Genomic DNA, 20,928 nt, shown 5'->3' on the forward strand with positions numbered 1-20,928 from the left:
ATTTATTTGAGCATGAGCTTTCGTGAGCTACATCGGATGCATCCGATGAAGTGAGCTGTAGCTCATGAAAGCTCATGCTCAAATAAATTGGTTAGTCTCTAAGGTGCCACAAGTACTCCTTTTCTTTCTGTAGCAGGATACTTTAAGAATGGACCTATTGGGTCAGACCACTGGTCTACCTAGCCAAGTATCCAGTCATAGAATATCAGGATTGGAAGGGACCTCAGGAGGTCATCTAGTCCAACCCCCTGCTCAAAGCAGGACTGATCCCCAACTAAATCATCCCAGCCAGGGCTTTGTCAAGCCTGAACTTAAAAACTTCTAGGGAAGGAGATTCCACCGCCTTCCTAGGTAACGCATTCCAGTGTTTCACCACCCTCATAGTGAAAAAGTTTTTCCTAATATCCAACCTAAAATCTCCCCCACTGCAACTTGAGACCATTACTCCTTGTTCTGTCATCTGCTACCACTGAGAACAGTCTAGAGCCATCCTCTTTGGAACCCCCTTTCAGGTAGTTGAAAGCAGCTATCAATCTTCCAACAGCAGTCTTCCAACAGTGGCCAATGTCAGATGCTTCAGAGGGAACGAACAGAACAGATCTGATCATTTGATAATTCTGTTCAAATGATCCATCCCTTGTCATCCAATCACAGCTTCTGACAGTCAGAGGTTTAGGGACACCCAGTGCATGCAGTTGTGTCCCTGATTATCTTATCTAATAGCCATTGATGGATCTATCCTCCATGAATTTATCCAGTTCTTTTTTGAACCCAGTTATACTTTTGGCCTTCATAATATCCCCTGGCAGGAAGTTCCAGAGGTTGACTGTGGATTGTGGGAAGACGTACTTCCTTATATTGTTTTAAACTTGCTGCCTATTAATTTCATTCTGTGACCCTTGGTTTGTGTGTTATTTGTTTATCCCTTTCTGAACCAGCTGAGCAGCGAACAGCACAGCAGCTAACAGAAGGAATTTGCCTGGGATCTGCCTGAGAGGAGGTACGCTAAGGGCTGCATTAAGGAGGCTGTGTTGGTGAGTATCTGAGTGTTTGTTTGTTGTGAGTATTTGAGTGTTTGTTATGAGGACAGTTTGACCGTGTGCTTGATTGGTTGTTTGAAAAGGGCGGGAACTGGGAGTGCTTTGTTCCAGGTGAGCCTTAAGTGGGCCTGACTGTATAAAAAGCCAGTCAGCTGCAAACCAGCTGAGCAGCAAACAACACAGCAGCTAACAGAAGGAGTTTGCCAGGGGAGAGCCCGTTTAGGCTTACATCTTGCCGAAGTCTCTGAGTAATTACTACAACTCCTGAGGAAGCTCGTAGAAGGAAGGTAATATGGATGGGGGGTATTCAGCTGTTGTGACCTGCACTGGATGTGCTATGTTTGTCTTTCTTCCACAGGACAGAAGCAACTTTGTCTGTACAAAGTGCAAGTTGGTCACCACATTGGAAGAGAAGGTTCAAGGTCTGGAGCAACAGGTATCGACTCTGCGTTGCATAAGAGAAACTGAAGATTTCCTGGACAGACGTCAGGATATGCTTCTACGGGCACAAGGTTCTGAAGATTCAGAGCAGGCTGCACAGCAGGGACAGGAGGACGGTGAAGAAATTTGGCATCATGTGACCTCCAGAAGAAAAAAGGGGAACGTCCATGTACCAGCAACGCACATACAGGTAAGCAACCGTTTTCATGTTCTCTCCACAGGTACGAATGCAGAGAGTGGACCAGATGATACGTCTGAGGGAAGGGAGCAGAAGGAGACTCCGCTGATTGGAAGGCATGAGATGCACTGTCCTAGGGTTGGGGGTTCCACGACCACTGCTCCCAAGAGAAGGAGGGGTGGTGGTGGTTGGGGACTCTCTCCTCAGGGGGACTGAGTCATCTATCTGCCGCCCCAACCGGGAAAACCGAGAAGTCTGCTGCTTGCCAGGAGCTAAGATTCGCGATGTGACGGAGAGACTGCCGAGACTCATCAAGCCCTCGGATCGCTACCCCTTCCTGCTTCTCCACGTGGGCACCAATGATACTGCCAAGAATGACCTTGAGCGGATCACTGCGGACTACGTGGCTCTGGGAAGAAGGATAAAGGAGTTTGAGGCGCAAGTGGTGTTCTCGTCCATCCTCCCCGTGGAAGGAAAAGGCCTGAGTAGAGACCTTTGAATCATGGAAGTCAACGAATGGCTACGCAGGTGGTGTCGGAGAGAAGGCTTTGGATTCTTTGACCATGGGATGGTGTTCCAAGAAGGAGGAGTGCTAGGCAGAGACGGGCTCCACCTAACGAAGAGAGGGAAGAGCATCTTCGCAAACAGGCTGGCTAACCTAGTGAGGAGGGCTTTAAACTAGGTTCACCGGGGGAAGGAGACCAAAGCCCTGAGGTAAGTGGGGAAGTGGGATACCGGGAGGAAGCACAAGCAGGAGCGCATGAGAGGGGAGGGCTCCTGCCTCATACTGAGAAAGAGGGGCGATCAGCGGGTTATCTCAAGTGCCTATACACAAATGCACGAAGCCTGGGAAACAAGCAGGGAGAACTGGAAGTCCTGGCACAGTCAAGGAATTTTGATGTGATTGGAATAACAGAGACTTGGTGGGATAACTCACATGACTGGAGTACTGTCATGGATGGATATAAACTGTTCAGGAAGGACAGGCAGGGCAGAAAAGGTGGGGGAGTTGCACTGTATGTAAGAGATCAGTATGACTGCTGTCAAGTTTCCTTCCCCACTCTGAACTCTAGGGTACAGATGTGGGGACCTGCATGAAAACCTCCTAAGCTTACTTTTACCAGCTTAGGTTAAAACTTCCCCAAGGTACAAATTATTTTACCCTTTGCCCTTGGATTTCCACTGCCACCACCAAACTTTATCTGGGTTCCTGAAAAAATGGAGTTTGGACCCATCTTTCCCCCCAAAATCCTCCCAACCCTTGCACCCCACTTCCTGGGGAAGGTTTGGTAAAAATCCTCACCAATTTGCATAGGTGACCACAGACCCAAACCCTTGGATCTTAGAACAATGAAAAAGCCTTCAGTTTCCTTACAAAAAGACTTTTAATAGAAGTAAAAAGAAAAGAATCACCTCTGTAAAATCAGGATGGTGAATACCTTACAGGGTAATTAGATTCAAAACACAGAGAATCCCTCTAGGCAAAACCTTAAGTTACAAAAAAGACACACAGACAGGAATATTCATTCTATTCAGCACAGCTATTTTCTCAGCCATTTAAAGAAATCATAATCTAACACATACCTAGCTAAATTACTTATTAAGTTCTAAGATTCCATTCCTGTTCTGTCTCCGGCAAAAGCATCATACAGATAGACACAGACCCTTTGTTTTTCTCCCTCCTCCCAGCTTTTGAAAGTATCTTGTCTCCTCATTGGTCATTTTGGTCAGGTGCCAGCGAGGTTACCTTTAGGTTCTTAACCCTTTACAGGTTGGAGGATTTTTCCTCTGGCCAGGAGGGATTTTAAAGAGTTTACCCTTCCCTTTATATTTATGACAATTGCTCAGAGCTCAAGTCAAACTGCAGAAAAACCTGAGAGTCTCTGTATTAAGTTTAGAAGTGTGAGCAACAAGGGTGATGTCATGGTGGGAGTCTGCTATAGGCCACCGGACCAGGGGGATGAGATGGACGAGGCTTTCTTCCGGCAACTCGCAGAAGTTACTAGATCGCAGGCCCTAGTTCTCATGGGAGACTTCAATCACCCTGATATCTGCTGGGAGAGCAATACAGCAGTGCACAGACAATCCAGGAAGTTTTTGGAAAATGTAGGGGACAATTTCCTGGTGCAAGTGCTGGAGGAACCAACTAGGGGCAGAGCTCTTCTTGACCTGCTGCTCACAAACCGGGAAGAACTAGTAGGGGAAGCTAAAGTGGATGGGAACCTGGGAGGCAGTGACCATGAGATGGTCGAGTTCAGGATCCTGACACAAGGAAGAAAGGAAAGAGGCAGAATACGGACCCTGGACTTCAGAAAAGCAGACTTTGACTCCCTCAGGGAACTGATGGGCAAGATCCCCTGGGAGAATATCATGAGGGGGAAAGGAGTACAGGGGAGCTGGCTGTATTTTAAAGAGTCCTTATTGAGGTTACAGGGACAAACCATCCCGATGTGTAGAAAGAATAGTAAATATGGCAGGCGACCAGCTTGGCTTAACAGTGAAATCCTTGCTGATCTTAAACACAGAAAAGAAGCTTCCAAGAAGTGGAAGATTGGACAAATGACCAGGGAAGAGTATAAAAATATTGCTCGGGCATGCAGGAGTGATATCAGGAAGGCCAAATAACACCTGGAGTTGCAGCTAGCGAGAGATGTTAAGAGTAACAAGAAGGGTTTCTTCAGGTATGTTAGCAACAAGAAGAAAGTCAAGGAAAGTGTGGGCCCCTTCCTGAATGAGGGAGGCAACCTAGTGACAGAGGATGTGGAAAAAGCTAATGTACTCAATGCTTTTGTTACCTCTGTCTTCACGAACAAGGTCAGCTCCCAGACTACTGCACTGGGCAGCACAGCATGGGGAGGAGGTGACCAGCCCTCTGTAGAGAAAGAAGTGGTTCGGGACTATTTAGAAAATCTGGACGAGCACAAGTCCATGGGGCTGGATGCGTTGCATCCCAGAGTGCTAAAGGAGTTGGCGGATGTGATTGCAGAACCATTGGCCATTATCTTTGAAAACTCATGGCGATCAGGGGAAGTCCCGGATGACTGGAAAAAGGCTAATGTAGTGCCCATCTTTAAAAAAGGGAAGAAGGAGGATCCTGGGAACTACAGGCTAGTCAGCCTCACCTGGGTCCCTGGAAAAATCATGGAGCAGGTCCTCAAGGAATCAATTCTGAAGCACTTAAAGGAGAGGAAAGTGATAAGGAACAGTCAGCATGGATTCATCAAGGGCAAGTCATGCCTGACTAATCTAATTGCCTTCTATGATGAGATAACTGGTTCTGTGGATGAAGGGAAAGCAGTGGACGTGTTGTTCCTTGACTTTAGCAAAGCTTTTGACACTGTTTCCCACAGTATTCTTGCCAGTAAGTTAAAGAAGTATGGGCTGGATGAATGGACTATAAGGTGGATAGGAAGCTGGTTAGATTGTCGGGTTCAATGGGTAGTGATCAATGGCTCCATGTCTAGTTGGCAGCCGGTATCAAGTGGAGTGCCCCAAGGGTTGGTCCTGGGGCTGGTTTTGTTCAATATCTTTATAAATGATCTGGAGGAAGGTGTGGATTGCACCCTCAGCAAGTTTGCAGATGACACTAAACTGGGAGGAGAGGTAGATACGCTGGAGGGTAGGGATAGGATATAGAGGGACCTAGACAAATTGGAGGATTGGGCCAAAGGAAATCTGATGACCGAATGGCTCGGCAGCAGTTCTGCAGAAAAGGACCTAGGGGTTACAGTGGACGAGAAGCTGGATGTGAGTCAACAGTGTGCCCTTGTTGCCAAGAAGGCCAATGGCATTTTGGGATGTATAAGTAAGGGCATGATCGTTCCCCTCTATTCGACATTGGTGAGGCCTCATCTGGAGTACTGTGTCCAGTTTTGGACCCCACACTACAAGAAGGATGTGGAAAAATTGGAAAGAGTCCAGCGGAGGGCAACAAAAATTATTAGGGGACTGGAACACATGAGTTATGAGGAGAGGCTGAGGGAACTGGGGATGTTTAGTCTACAGAAGAGAAGAATGAGGGGGGATTTGATAGCTGCTTTCAACTACCTGAAAGGGGGTTCCAAAGAGGATGGCTCTAGACTGTTCTCAGTGGTAGCAGATGACAGAACAAGGAGTAATGGTCTCAAGTTGCAGTGGGGGAGATTTAGGTTGGATATTAGGAAAAACTTTTTCACTATGAGGGTGGTGAAACACTGGAATGCGTTACCTAGGGAGGTGGTGGAATCTCCTTCCTTAGAAGTTTTTAAGGTCAGGCTTGACAAAGCCCTGGCTGGGATGATTTAATTGGGGATTGGTCCTGCTTTGAGCAGGGGGTTGGACTAGATGACCTCCTGAGGTCCCTTCCAACCCTGATATTCTATGAAGATCAGCCTCAGAGCTGATCTAAGCTGTTGCAGGCATGGGTGGCAGGTGAACCTCAGGCTCAGGCAGACTAGCCCCCAGCCCAGCCCACCCCTTCTGCCTGAGGTCCCACCCTTCCCACCCCTTTCCCCTGCTGAAGTCCAGAGCCCCCCTGCGCGGTCCCCAGCCCCAGAGTGCCAGGTAGCATGGCCCTCAACTCTGGAGCAGCGGGCAGGCAGTACAGCCCCTAGCCCCGGAGCTCCGGGTGGCATGGTCCCCAGCCCCAGAACTCCGCCTCCAGCTGTCCGGAGTCCCTGGGTGCAGGCCAGCCCCCGCTAGCCCCAGCTGCAGCCCACTGCCCAGGGCCCCAGCCACAGGGGAAGAGCCACAGAGTGCCAGTGGGAAGCAGGAGAGGGTCTGGGGGTGGAGCGTAGGTGGGGAAATGCAGGGCTGTTTCTGGAGGCTCAGATACCCCCCCGCCTTTGATACCTGCCACCCACAGCTGCAAGGGTAATTTCTCCAGCCCCGGATCCCCAGCTCACAGCAATATTTCCTTCACATCCCCTTTTCCTGGCTACACTTCATCCACACCTCCTATGCTGGGGGCTGTGGATGGCAAGGATGAGGAATTCCCCTCCCCAGTGGTATTGCCCTACCATCTCATTTAGCATCACTTTACCTTCCTGTAATATAAAATGTGGTTGTTGTGGGACCCAATTACTCTCCTTAAGATCAATGAGTGTTTTGTTGTTAACTTCAGTAGTAGCAGAATATGACCCTCCCCTTGTAAATTCCTTTAAGATTCTTAGCTGAAGGTTAAAAGTATTCTGTAAAGAAACACCATCATAGCACAACAGTAGGTTTTGGAAAAACAAGCTTTTACAAAAGCTTAATCCAGTGGAAATATTTTCATGATTTAAAAAAAAAATTTCAAATGGGAAATAGGCTTTTTGAAAACAAACATTCCCTTGCCATGTTTATGACGAAACACTGCACCAGTGCAGTAAACCTGACAGGGAAAATGACTGGAAACCAACTGAAACTGACTAACTGAAACTGTCAACTGAGCCTGTCAAACTGAAACTGACAGAGTCCAGTCCTGCAAACACAATAAGATTAAGCATGTGCAGGAATGTTTGCCGGAACCAAACTTACTTTATTTTAACTGTCCAAGCTCAGAAAAGTGCAATAAAATAAAAATCAAACAGTACAATTAGTGACCAAATAAATTTGATGTCAAAGTTAATATTTAATAATGTACAGTTAGTTCTCTTCTTACACAGACCAGATACTTTTTTAAATATAGTTTTTGACCTGGCATTTGTCACAAATCTAGTATGATTTTATTATTTAAGCACAATTTTAAAATGTATTAAGACCACAAAGTGCAGCAGCATAGTTTAAAATAAATCAAACTGATGAGACTACCTAAAATGACTACCTAATGAAAAGACCGGTTTCAGAGTAGCAGCCGTGTTAGTCTGTATCTGCAAAAAGAAAAGGACTTATAGCACCTTAGAGACTAACAATTTTATTTGAGCATAAGCTTTCCTGAGCTACAGCCCACTTCATAGGACGGTGAGAGAAGACTGTCCCAGGCAAACAGTGAAAGGCAACAGGTAGCCCTGGAGAAAGCACTGTATAAAAACATGACTTAATGAAGAGTTCTATGTGAGCTGGAAAACTTGTCTCTCTCACCAGCAGAAGTTGGTTCAATAAAAGAGATTACTTCACCCATTGTCTCACTAGTAAACAACAATGCAGTAGTGGCTCTCCCTTTTTGCAGGAGAAAAGAAAATGATTACAGTTCAGTGGGTTTGTAATATCATTGGATCACATGATGTGGGAGCGTCGCGACCATACATAATGACTGTTCACAATTAGATCTAAGGGGGGAGGGGGAAGTTGCGGCGAAAATAAATAATTAAATTAAAACATCATATGGTAAAAGAATGATTAAATTCACCTCCGCGTTCTTAAGCAGGAAATGCAAGATTCAAGAATCAGAATGCACATTTTAAGGGGGAGGAAGGAGGTAATATATTTTATTAGACCAACTTCTGTTGGTGAGACAGACAAGCTTTTAAGCCACACAGGGCTTCACTAGGTAATTTCCCTCCATCGCTTGCATTAGTCTGTTGTTCAGGTTTTGCTTCCCTATTGCTACCATGTGTCAGCTTTTTAAAAATATTCACTAGTATAGCATTTAAAAAAAAGGGGGGGGGACGCTGGAGGGTGCTGGAGATTTTCCAGACCGGGTCTGGGAGACTGGGTGCGTTTGTTTTTGTATCTGGAGAATGGAAATGTTTGGGGAAGAAACTATTCTTATGCAAAGTAAAGCTGGGAATGAAATAACAGGCTAACTGGGAGAACAATGCAAACGCCGATTGCCCGCAGCTAAAAGGACGTGTGAAATCAGAGGGTTGAGTAAGACCTTGCGTAGGTGAAGCAGGTAATGATGAGGCAGTGATTTCGTTAGGAAACAGCCCTTGAGGAAGCGCTATTAGGCGCTGATTGCTTAAAGGTGGTGAAGGCGAGAGAGGAGGGGCGTGGCAGGAGTGGGTGGCGCTCGCCCTGAGAGCGGTGCCGGAGGGGGCGGGGCTGCGGAAGAGGGCGGTGAATGGTGATAGGTGAAGGTTGTTGCATCGGCCGTATTAGAAGCCAGAGCTGGGCTAGGTCAGCTCCTTGCAGCTGCGGGCGGCTGAGCGAGCACGTGAAGCGGAGACCCCGGGAGCGCCCGCCAAGGAGGGAGGATGGTAAACGTGTCAGCAGTGTGGCTGTTAGCCCTCTTCTTGCAGGCAGCGTGCTCGGTGAGTCCGAGGCGGCTGGGAGGGTTGGTGGGATGCTGGCCTGGGGGGGAGGGGGGAGTATCTGCTGTGCCCGATCGCTGGCGTGCTGTGCCGCGGGGTGCATGTGCCGTGGGGGAACAGGAGCTGGGCAATCTCCTCCCCCGCCCCCCAACTCCTCTGGGGAGGGTCAGCCCTCTTATACGCTCCAAAGCCCCCCGGGCTAGAGCCGGGCGCAGTCTGGCGCTCGGCTCCCCCCGCTGGGGGAGCAGAGGCTGTGGTCGGGGCGGGCTCTTGGTGTCCAGCCCCCTGGAAGCGGGCTCGGGGGGAGGGGAAGGGAAGGGAGGGCTGGTTGCTTCACTTCACCCCCTGCATTCAATTACCCAAAGCGGCTCCATATGTTGCGAGGCTCCCAGTCCCGCGCTGGCAGGAAGCGCTCTCCGGCTGCCTTGGCAGGAGCTGCCGACTCTGACCCAGCTGCCTCCTTTCAGCAGGTTATTCGAGCCGCGCCCTCCCCTGCCCCGAACTGCTGGCTGGCGCCCAGAGCCCGCTGCAGCCCGCCCCGACGGGCTCCGTCCAGAGCAGCGCCCGCCGCCTCCTAACCTGGCTGGACTGGCCTGCGCCGGGCGCCTGAGCCGGGTCCTGCCCCTCCTCTAGCGGGCCGGAGATTTGCTCCGGCCTGCGCGGCGGCGGAAAGGCCCGCCGAGCGCTAAGCCAGGCGCGCTCCTGCTGCGGGGCGCCACGGGCAGCGGCCAGGTGGCTGCTGTCGGCCGCCCGCACGAGGCGAGGCCGCCGCCCCCCCCTCCCCCTCCGGCAGCCGCCTCAGGAAAAAGCCAACTCGGAGGCAAGACGTGCGCGGCAGAAGCGGGGGGCACTCGACTCAAACACCATCTCCCTCTGGAGAAGGAGGAGGGGAAGCTCCGCTCCCTGCGCTGGGCTAAGCGATAACCTCGTTTAGCTCCTGGCTCTGAAATGGCCACGTAAAGCCAGCGTGCAGATGCGGGGGAAACTTTCAAGCGTTCTCCCAAATCCAGTTCTTGTCTCGTGTACGTGTGCTCAGGCTATGGCGCTAAAACGGAAAATCACGTGGCTGTAGTTCCCATGCCTAGCCCACCTTGCGTGGGTGTCTTTCGTATTTTAAATAAAATACTTAGTGGCTAACATGATGATTAAAACATAAATAGATAAATCTTTTCCCCAATCACCCTGCTTCAGTCCATGTCCTAGTTACATTAAACTCCCCTTCTGTAGTTCCCTGCTGCCTGCCGTGTTCCCTGCTGACTTCGGCTTCTGCAGAAGGCTTAAATCAGGTTTCTACAGCAGTGTATCGAGCTCATTCCATTGAGTTGCTAGTGCTAATCTCTATATAGATCATCATCCCAATGGTGGATGAATGAAGAAACAGTCTTAACTCGGCTCTCTGCAAGTCAACACTCTCCTTACTACCCCGGTCGAAGCTTTATTTCGGGGTCAAAGAAGTTTTTTTAAGTCTTCCAAAAACATCTAACTGCTGCCTTAAAAATAGATTATTTTCAATGTGGGCTCCAAATTTGAGTGGATCCCGGGGTAGCCACTCAGGTTCTCCCTCAGATGGCTACCCATTGTAGCCACCAGATGTCAGCACTGAATAGCAAATTCACTTCCATACTGTTCAGTCTCTCTAGTTAGCAAAGTAGTTGTACAAAGCATTTCAAAAAAGTTAAGTTTTGCGCCTATGATGATTGCATAAGCCATTCTATAGTAGACTCTGTTGGTCTAACTTGAATGAAGTGGCAAAGCACTGACCCCTTTCCTTAAACGCTCACTAAGCCATAACTTACCTCTCAGATGTGTGTACCCACTTCATAAAAACAGGTTTCACTCAAGGTGACACAAAGTTAGTGGCAGACACAGGACTAGAATTAATCAATAACCGGCTCCCAGGCCTTGTATGACTTCTGTGTGAACAAGTGCACTATTTATTGATTGTGACCAAGTCTATGTAGTGCCTACTTTCTCCCATCCTATAAACACACGAATAGTGCAGATTCAGATACCGTGTAGTCTATTCCTCCCCTTAAATATGCCACAAGGGGAAGGAAAGTGTAATTTTCTCTACCAGGACAGAGCAGTGTCCTCAGGTAAATGGCCTGTCCTGAAAACCAAACTGTCCCTCCTTGGTTGAATTTCAAATGTTCCCTAATCCAGAAAGGGAAGGGAAATCTACAGGAAAGGGATGCTACAGAAATCCTGAAATGGATGTTTGAAAGCTCTTCAGGGTAGGAGAAATCAGAGTACACTTATGTACAGGTGAAGTACTACAGAGTTCTCCTGGTTGTCATAGAAATCATAAAGAAAGGGTTGTGGTGAAGAGACCCTGTAGGTCATACAGCTTGTCCCTACCTAAACTTGAAAGAGCAGTTGCTGCCGTCCAGCTGCTGCTGCTTCATATTGGTTAACTTGTGTGACTTGAATTCTAGAAATCTACTAACTGTATTGGGCCTCAGAACCGTGGATGGGCCCAGTCTTTGGAAACTAACACTGCATTTTATTCCTGGGAATAACCAATCCTGCCCTGGCAGATGGCCTGGTTGAAGTGATATGCATGAGACCTGTTAACAGCACTTTTACTGGAGAAAACAAAATACAGTTGGGTTCTAGCCAGGTTTTGGGCCACCGTTGGGGGAATAGGTTCTCCCTTACCACCAGGCCCTTATCTGCAGGTCATATAGACATCTAGCATTAATCTGATAACAGGAATACTCTAAACAAGAAGAAACTCCGGGTTTAAAGACAATTCACCAATATTGGCAGAATCAATTAATAAATCAAAAAGCCTCAGGCAGCAGGTGACACATTGGTGACTCAGTACCTAAATAACTTCCCTTGTCACTGTTGGCCCATGCTTGCATTTATTCTGTTTAAATGTGGCTCTCAGCAGCATTCAGACCAAAGCTGGCATTCCTCTCAAGCTGCCCTTGACTCAGAAGATGAAGTTTACTCTTTTTGATAAGATTACTGAAGAGGACCTCAGGTAGTGGGTGTAGAAAGCACAGCAATGCTCTGTAGGTCTCTGCACACTTGGGGTTCCATCCAACATGCTTCCCTCATCTGCTAGTCTGAGGAGTGGGTTGTAAAACATGCTATCACCTGATACAACTGTGCAGCCATGAGAACTGCTCGACAACTTGTATCCTTGCCATGTTGCTGCATGAAGCAACAGATTCATTTTCTGTTCCTCGGCTTGTCATGTTGTATGTTGCCTGCTTTCTGAGCTCTGCCCACAAGGAGAGAGCAGGGAGTTTTCTGCTGTCCTTGGAGGCAGTGTTTTGTTGTTCAGGGCAGTACAACATGAACACAACCTGCCCTGCTTGCTCTCTGAAGTGATGGGGTGGAAAGTGAGAAGGGCCTGAAACTTAGGTCCACCAGGAAGGTGGGTACCCTACTAGGTTCCTAAGCCCCACAGAAATAGACTGTTCCTTGCATTGCTTAAGGGGACTTGAGCCGTAACTGTCCCTTGCTGTAGGAGTGGACACGTCTGTACATGACTCAGGAACCCAGGATGGGTCCAGCTCCCCATTGGCTTTCTGAGACCGTGCTTCATGTCACTGCATGGCCCATGCTACTTTACCTGGCCACACATTTGGAAAAGACTCCCCTCTGATAGAGCACGCTATCACAGCGGTGGTGTTCCTGTCCAGCATGCATGGGTTGTGGTCATCCTGGGTTGTCTGGGTTTATCTCAGTTAAGTTGGTAGCCTATGATACTTTAACTGGTTAACATTGCCAAATGAAAAGGAGTACTTGTGGCACCTTAGAGACTAACCAATTTATTTGAGCATGAGCTTTCGTGAGCTACAGCTCACTTCATCGGATGCATACCGTGGAAACTGCAGCAGACTTTATATACACACAGAGAATATGAAACAATACCTCCTCCCACCCCACTGTCCTGCTGGTAATAGCTTATCTAAAGTGATCATCAAGTTGGGCCACTCTTTAGAACTGCTGCAGGAACAGTGTATCCTTGCAGTGTAATATACTTCATGGGACCATAGCAAATCTATAGCTGTGGCTACAGGAGGGCATGGCACAATCCCTCTCAAGCCTAGTTAGGGGAAACTGCATTAGCAACTTCCATTGTCTAGAAGCCATGGTTTTTAAAGATGGATAAGTAGTTTTGATTGGTTCCCTGGTACAGATGAATGCTGCAGTGGAGGCTAGCAAAAGACTGGTAGGGCTGGCAAAGAGCCTGGCTTTGCCTTGTGTTCAGTGTTGAAGACCATTTCAAAGGTGATACTGTTCTGAGCTGCATGTCAGCGAATGCCTTGGAAGGAAACTAGCTCATCCAGCTTTCCCATTAAATCTCTGTGTATAAGGAGGAATCTGTTACACAAACTACCCAGGCAAAGCTTCATAAATGGGGCTTTTCTTTGTGACTGTCCAACTGCTGATGTACAAAAGGTGTAAACCATTGGGCCTTCTATGGTCTTGAGCTAACATAAGGCTCTTCCCAGGTGAGGGATACCAAAGTAAGCATAGTTCTTACCCGTCACATTCATCTAAGATGACTTGCTTAGTACCACTGAATAATAACACTTCTAATGGCAACCCTGAGAAGCTGCTGGAAGCTCAACAATCCTCTAACAGCCTGAGACAAGTTACAGCAAGTGTAACAAATCTGTAAATCTTCTCAAATATGAAGCTGAAATTCTGTACCTTTAAGTGCACTAACCTGAATTGTAGCTAGAACAAGGCTTATACATAGTCCACATTACGCATGTCTTGCAATGTGTGGGACTCATTACTATTGAAATAATTGCACTTAAGTTTAAGTGCTGTCAGGACTCTTCCCATAGGAACCTAGCTTGATGTGACTCCTGGTGTCAAAGTTGGACACTTTCCTCTCAGAGGACACTAACATAATGGACTCCAACATTCCCTCCTCATGTTAAGTCTTCATTCTAGTTTAATTCAAACATTAATTTGTGACTTAGTTTTCTAGGAAAAAGGCTGATGTAGGTTTCTGTAAAAGTTCCATGGCAATGAACACTCATGAATGGAACATCAAATATGAAATTTTCAGATTACTTCTGTGCAGAAAAGCATAATCTGAGTTGTGTAAACAGAAGTTCCCAACCATAATAAAACACTGTTTCGTCTTAATGTACATGAGAGCTAATGCTAGCAAACAATGCTATAGTCTTACTAGGTCTTGTAGCATGACTTCAGGAATGTGGTTAAGTCGTGTCTCTGCACCTAGAGGAAACTGTGTTCTGTGCTGGGAACTACAGAGTACCTAACCATCCTACCCACATAGTTCATATATATGCCGTATAGGCCAGGTCACAACCCTTCTATATCACTGAACAATCCAGTTGCAGGTAATTCTTGGAGAGAATAAAGTTGACACATGAGCATTTCACTTTCTATCATCTGAGTCCTGGTCCTAAAATTTACCTTCATCAGATGTATAATAAAGTAGTTGAACTTTTCCAGTACTACATGCTAACCTAGCCTTTTTCAATAAAGCTTTGTGTTGACCTATTTTTTACTATTGGATTTGAGAGCCTCATCCACTGTAGAGCTTCCTTGATTTAAATTTAACAGTCAGTGATCAAAACTTTCAGTTGTAAGTGATCAATGATGCCTTTTGAAGTTGAGCATTCTGAATGCTGAGCACTTCTGGATATTGGGCTACCTACTTGAGTGTGTAATATGGATTTAGGTACCTACACTTGGCCTACTGTAGAAGCACATTGTTTCCCCAATATGTCTGGTATCTGGAAAGCTGTCTGCATATGGGGAGTTAATCTTTATTTGAAAAGCCAAGATGTGTCTTCCATGTTTAGCAAGATCAGAACAGACCTCTCATTACCAAGTTTAGAAGCAGAGTGGTGGAGGCAAACATCTGATTAAACTCAGACTACAGATTAATTTCAAAGTTCTGAAGTTGAATGTTGGGGTCTGAAGTGCTCTTAATGCGGGTTTATTCCAGGATAACCTTTCCTAGTGGGATCTCTGGCTCATTGGATCAATGTGTAGTTGGGAATGTAACTTCCTGTTGAGTCACTGAAACTGTAGTCACAACTGAATCCTCAATGTTACTCTCTTCATCCTCCCTCTAACTTCAAAACCCCTCTGGGGCTGTCCTGGCTTAAATGAAGCAATAAAAGCTACTTGCCTGATTTAACATCTGGGTGTGCTGCTCTTAGTAGAAAAGTCAGTCTCCCCCCTTCCGCTTTGCAAAGTGATTCACTTACATCAAATAGATGGCTGTGTTCCTATGGCACATCATATCTTCCAGTGTTTTCTGGTCTGTGGTGTCGGAAAGCTTTCCAGAATGAAGCTGATTTAGATCAAAATTTACAAGAGGAAAGGAAGGGAACGCAACTCTGGAGTCAATGACTGGAAGATGGCTAGTTCAATGCTGGGAGTTTTGTTCCCCCTCTGAAAAGAGTTTTGGGGCCATCTTAACTTTAGTAGTAGGCAATCGGGAAGAAACTATAGCAAGGAACAGAATGATGAGACTAACCTAATTTGTTGGAAGAATCAACGCTGCTTTTGTAAATGGTGAGGAATTCTTTGAGGGTGTCAGTCGTGGATCAGGGTGATCCAATTGATTTACTGTACATGGATTTTTCAGAAAACCTTTGACACTGTCCCCTCACCAAAGGCTCTTACAGAAACTCGGGTGTTACGGGATAATGGGAGTGGTCTCCTGGATCAGTAACTGGTTTAAAAGAGAGGAAACAAAAGGTAGGAATAAATGGCCCATTCTTAGAATAGTGAGAGGTGAACAGCAGGGGTCCCCCAAGTATCTGTACTGGGATCAGTGCTGTTCAACCCATTTAATCTGCTCAAAGGGTAAATAGTGAGGTAAAGTTAGCAGATAGCAAAGTCCCCCCATAACTGTCAGTTTTGGAATCTCACAAAACTGAGTGAGTAACAATGGCAAATAAAATTAAACATTGATAAGTAAAAAAAATGCATGCTGGGAAAAAATCCTAGTACGCATATATAATGGATTCTAAATTAGCTGTTACCACAAAAGAGGTCTTGGAGCCGCTGTGGAGACTGTTCTGAAAGTCAGCCCAATGCACAGCAGCCATCAAAAGGCTAACCTTGTTAGGAACTATTAGGAAAGAGAAAATAGGACAGAAAAATATCATCATGCCACTATATTGGGGTAGTCAGGCAGACATGGGCCAAATCCAGACCACCAGATGCTTTTGGACAGACCATCTTTTTGTTTACTTAATGTTTGTGGGGGGCAGGGGGCATTATGTTTTCTCTGGCATTTGGATCTTGACAATACCTTGACCAACAAATTTGGACCTTGACAAAAAATAGATTACTTCTGCACTATATAAATCCATGGTCCACCCACTCCTTGGGTTCTGTATGAGGGACTAAAAGGAATAGGGCTGCTTCGCTTAAGAGACTATCAAGGAAAGAGATGATATAGGTCTATAAAATCATGAATGGTGTGGAAACAGTGAGCAGAGAAGTATTTACCCTTTCTGGCCATACAAAAAGGGTGGTCACATAATGTAACTAGTAGGCAGCAGGTTTAACACAAATGAGGAAGTAGTTTTCACAATGCACAATTAACCTGTGGAACTCATAGCCATAGGATGCTGTGATGGCCAAAAGTATAACTGTTCCAAAAAATTGGACAAGTTCATGGAGGATAGGGCTATTAGCCAAGATGGTCAGGGATGCAACCCCATACTCAGGACCCTAAACCTCTGCCTGCCAGAAGTTGGGAAAGGAAGATAGAGTAGCTCTCTCCATAATTGCTCTGTTCTGTACACTTCCTCTCTTCTCCTTCCCCCCCCCCCCCCAATAAGCTCTGGTAATAGGGTATGTGGCTAGGTGGGCTATTGGTCTGACTTGGCATGGCAGTTCTTTTCTCTTCTCATGTGGGTCCCTTAGACCTGAAACTTTTGAGGGGAGGGGAAAAGACTGTCAGATTGGTTTTAAGTGATCTTTGTCCTAGTACACCAACTCAAGGCACTGGTGAAAGGTGGGGGACAAGCAGTATCTGACTGCAGTGGCTCACTAGCAGGCTTGTAATGCTCTACAAATCTTGCTTTGCCTTTCACTGAGGCCCTGTCCTCTGTCAAATGCCACTCATTGCCTTAAGTGCTTAATGGCAGGAACAGCTGTCTTGAATTCTTTTTGAATTAACTCCTGTGGAAGCTAAGGTGGTTCTGGATTCATTGCATGATTATGGCATGTCTACAATGCCCTGCTGTGGAAAAACTTACACTCCAGATCTTTGCTCAGATTTCTGGACCAGTTAATGTCTGCATTAGATATTGCACATTGCTCTACCAACCAGCTCTCTGAAATGTAGCAGCCTACCCATAGCACAGAGCAGCAACTTCTCTTTAGTGGACTAGCTTTTTCTCATCAGGTCTTGGAAACCACACTTTGGCACATGTAATTATAAACAGGCAAAAACTGACAGAGGACCTTGTCTCCTAGACAGTATAGAATTTGAATTGTTTTCTCTGAGGATATGCAGATCATGGTTGTTTTAAGGACCCCTGATTTCCTCTCCCCACCCCCCTGAAAATCTGCACTAAGTTCAGAGGATGCATTAGTTTTCTCTGACTTAGCTCAGAAAGACTAATATGGGAAAGGTTGTCCCAACTGACAGCCTAATAGCCCAGACAGCAGTACATATGCCAGTTAGAGCCAAGCAGTAGCACTAACTCCAGTTGCATCCAGGGATTACTGGGAGAACAGACTGTTAGAGGTAGGGGGGTGGGTAGGGAAGAACAGAGGCAGTTTGCTATCCATATGGTAAATGACTGTTCATCTGGAAACTGTTAGTGTAAGGTCTCTTGTAATGCTGCTACTTACAAAACTAGTGACTTTGCTGGTGTCTGCATGAACTCCCCTGGGATTGTGCTGTGGTTGCCAGTCCTTAGAAGAAAAATAACCTAGTTCTTTTCAGTCTCAAAGCAAATTCATAGCCTTCTAACAATCTCTCTACTTCAGGCAAAGTAGTGTTTAAACAAGGCACTAATCATAATGATCGGTCAGTCCAGTGTAGTCTTCCAAAGCGTGTGGAGCAACAGAGCCAGGTCGCAAGCCACATTTCTTTCTTAAAATAGTATCAATCCTACATACTAAAGCTAATTTTTATTAGGGTTTTGGGCCATTACTAGTCTGTTTCTCTTAAGAGATGTAAGAGCCTTCTGGCTTTTAAATCAAGATGGTGTTTGCTGGAAGCATATCTGTTTACCGTTTGTTGCCTTATTTCTTGTCACATGCCTCATTAAGTCATACAACATGCATAGGAAAGCAGTTTTAAACTTATTCAGATCTTGTGCCTGCATGGTATTTGGAGACTGACACTCCCAGTTGCGAAATAGGAGTTTGGGTAACTTGCAACTCTGTGACCGCATCTTTCTGTGGTAAAAGACAAGCTAAAAATACTTTTTTTTTTTCCCCATCTGCTTTTATTTCTGTACCTAAGGAAGTATGTCCATGTTTCAAGAACAATGGGTTATCACAACTGGGTCTCTGTACATTCTTCCCTGTTCTGGTTTGTCTGGGTTAGGGGCAAGTCTCTTCATAGAGAATAGCACACGTGGCACAATTAACAGTGTTAGCAGCACATGTAGGAACCTTCTGTCTTTAAACAGATCTAAGCTATGCCCTTTGAGGTCTTACCTGTGGATGCTGCTGTTTCTACACCTGTATATAGGATGCATAGCGCTAATCCAAAAGCTAGTTAGACATGGGGCTGAAGTGTCCTGGGGTGCCTACATAGAGCTTGGTGGACTAAAGGGATAGCTTGAGTAGGGTCACTTTTGCTGCATTCCACACTAGAAGTTGGGGTGGCCAAACACTGATCATCCGAACTGCATATGATCAGACGTTCAAGAGCTGGGAAGCACCAGCTGGAGTGGGGCTTCAGCCCCACGGGGCATGCCATGCAGGGCTTCAGCCCCACTCCTGCTGAAGCCCAGCACCCTGGGAGGCATGCCATGCAGGGCAGCACTCCTGCTGAAGCCCAGCACCCTGGGAGGCATGCCATGCAGGGCAGAAGCTCCAAGTTCCCTCCCCCTGTAGTTTGGTAAGTGAAGAATTGGGGGGGGGGGGGGGGGGGGGATTGTCTCCAAGCTGAACCTTAATTGTAACAGTGCCTCGTGCCACTGTTTGGCCACCCCTGCTATAGCCAATAATCGGTCATTGGTAGGCACTTAAGTGGAAAAACCCCATATGGTCATCAATTTAACAATCTAAAACGGGCCGATGTGCAAACGGCACCTATGTGAAGTGGGAAAGTATTTTGGGCTTGCATAACTCTCATTGATTAGAGTCAAACATGACAGCGTTCAACACTAGCTTTATTTACAGAAGTGAGAATGGCAGGTTTGTAGTAACTTGCCAGCTGTCTGAGTATCAAAACTGAGCTCAAGGGTGATTCAAGACAAACCTGAATCTCTTGGATTCTTCCATTAGAGTAGGACAACTTTTGTATTTTGACTAATCTTTCCACCTGAGGATGGAGGCTCAAACAAGAGGGCTGTATCCTAGAAAGCTTGGGCAGTGGTGAGTGGTCTTTTAGCTCTCTTGCATCAATTGAGCCATGGCCTTTAACAGAATAGCTGATAGGCTGGGTCTTTTTTTTTGGGTGGGGGGGGGGGGAAGAAGCATTAAGCTCAATTATTCTTCCCACAAAACTCAATTATGTGGTCATACCTTTCAGAACCTCTTCACACAGTTTGTTTTTTAAATATAGTAGCTAGTCTCCTTGTGCTCAATCCCCATGTCCTATAAAAATCCTGTTCAGTTATTAGATGGACAAAGGTTTTGGCTTGTATTGTTACATCTATAACTAATAGCCAACCATCTGTGCTGTCTCAAGATGGTTGCTGTATGTAGCCATTCTAAATGACCACATCTGGACTGGGCTACGCTCTTCCTGGGAGCCAAGAATCCCATGCCTAGGCTAACACATTAAAATATTAATTCTGGTGCTATAACTACAATATCTCATTCTAAGATTCTTCTTAACGTGAGACTGGACCAGGAGTAGCAACTGAATAGTGATTATGGACCTTACTATACTTCCAGAGCACTGACTTTTATAGTCACTGAGATGCTTGGATCTTAATCTTTACAAATGGGTCTGGAAATTGCTTGATTGAAGCTTTATAGTGTGGTCTGTCTGAGGGGCTGTGTGCTGAGCCTAGCACCCTGCTAGGCAAGGCTGAGAGCTTAGCCTGCCATCCTTTGATCACTAATCCCTTTAGGATCCCTTGACAAGGGGGCAGAGCAGAGCTAACTCATGGAGAACAGGGATTTAAAAAGCCAGGTCCTAAGTGACCCGAGGTGCTAGAGAACAAGGGAGTCTTGTGAGGGAGTTTAGCAAGGGTACATGAGAGCCAGGTACACTTAATAAACATTCTCTAAAATTTAGGCCAATAAATTCCCCCTCAAAAAACTAAACCAACAAAATCCCTAGCAAGAGTGGAAAACAAAACAATGCAGGCAGAAGTCCAGCAACAGAGTGGTGGCTATCCACTCTGCTGCACTGAATGCAGCATGTATGATTGATTACTTGCTGTCTGGACAAGTAGTGTGCATGTGGATTTGGTTCAATCAGCTCATGGCCCTCAAATTGAGTACAGGCTCTTGAGACCAGACTGCTTGAACTGGAAGTGAAGGGACATAGAAGTATGTAGACTTTCTGGGGCACTGTAGAACAGTGCCCCACCAAGTCTGACATCCTCTGTGCTGTTGAGGATGAAAATCTGAGGGAAGGAGAAAATCAAGCAGGAGTGGAGGGAAACTGTTATGGTATCCTATTGCAATAAGGACACATCTCTAGGGGAAGGACCCCTGTTAATAGGAAGATAATGGAGGATTTTGTTAAAAATATAGATAGCTGGGTTTGACTGGGAGAACTGATGATGAATTGCCTGCCGAGTTCAAAGGTTGTGGACCTCTCAAGACATCTTGACAGATTTACATGCAATGCTGGAATGGAGCTAGTGGGTGTGGTACATGTAGGCACAAGTGACATAGGGAGAGGTAGGAGAGAGGTCCTGGAGGCCGAATTGGGGCTGTTAGATCAGAGATTAAAGTCCAGGACCTCCATGGCAGCATTCTCTGAAATGCTTCTGGCTCAACACAC

The 20,928-nt window shown here is 46.3% G+C and overlaps 1 protein-coding gene across 1 annotated transcript in view; it reads left to right on the forward strand.

The window, feature by feature from the left end:
* Positions 1–8,610: 8,610 nt before the first annotated feature.
* SDC1 (syndecan 1) overlaps positions 8,611–20,928 on the forward strand; it is a 35,656-nt gene continuing 23,338 nt past the window's right edge. Inside the window, exon 1 of the mRNA XM_048845592.2 lies at positions 8,611–8,810. Coding sequence (XP_048701549.1) covers positions 8,754–8,810 — 57 coding nt within the window. The 5' untranslated portion in view covers positions 8,611–8,753. The remainder of the gene's footprint in view (positions 8,811–20,928) is intronic.

This window comes from Caretta caretta, chromosome 3 (genome assembly GCF_965140235.1).
Source record: "Caretta caretta isolate rCarCar2 chromosome 3, rCarCar1.hap1, whole genome shotgun sequence".
Taxonomy (NCBI): Eukaryota; Metazoa; Chordata; order Testudines; family Cheloniidae; genus Caretta; species Caretta caretta.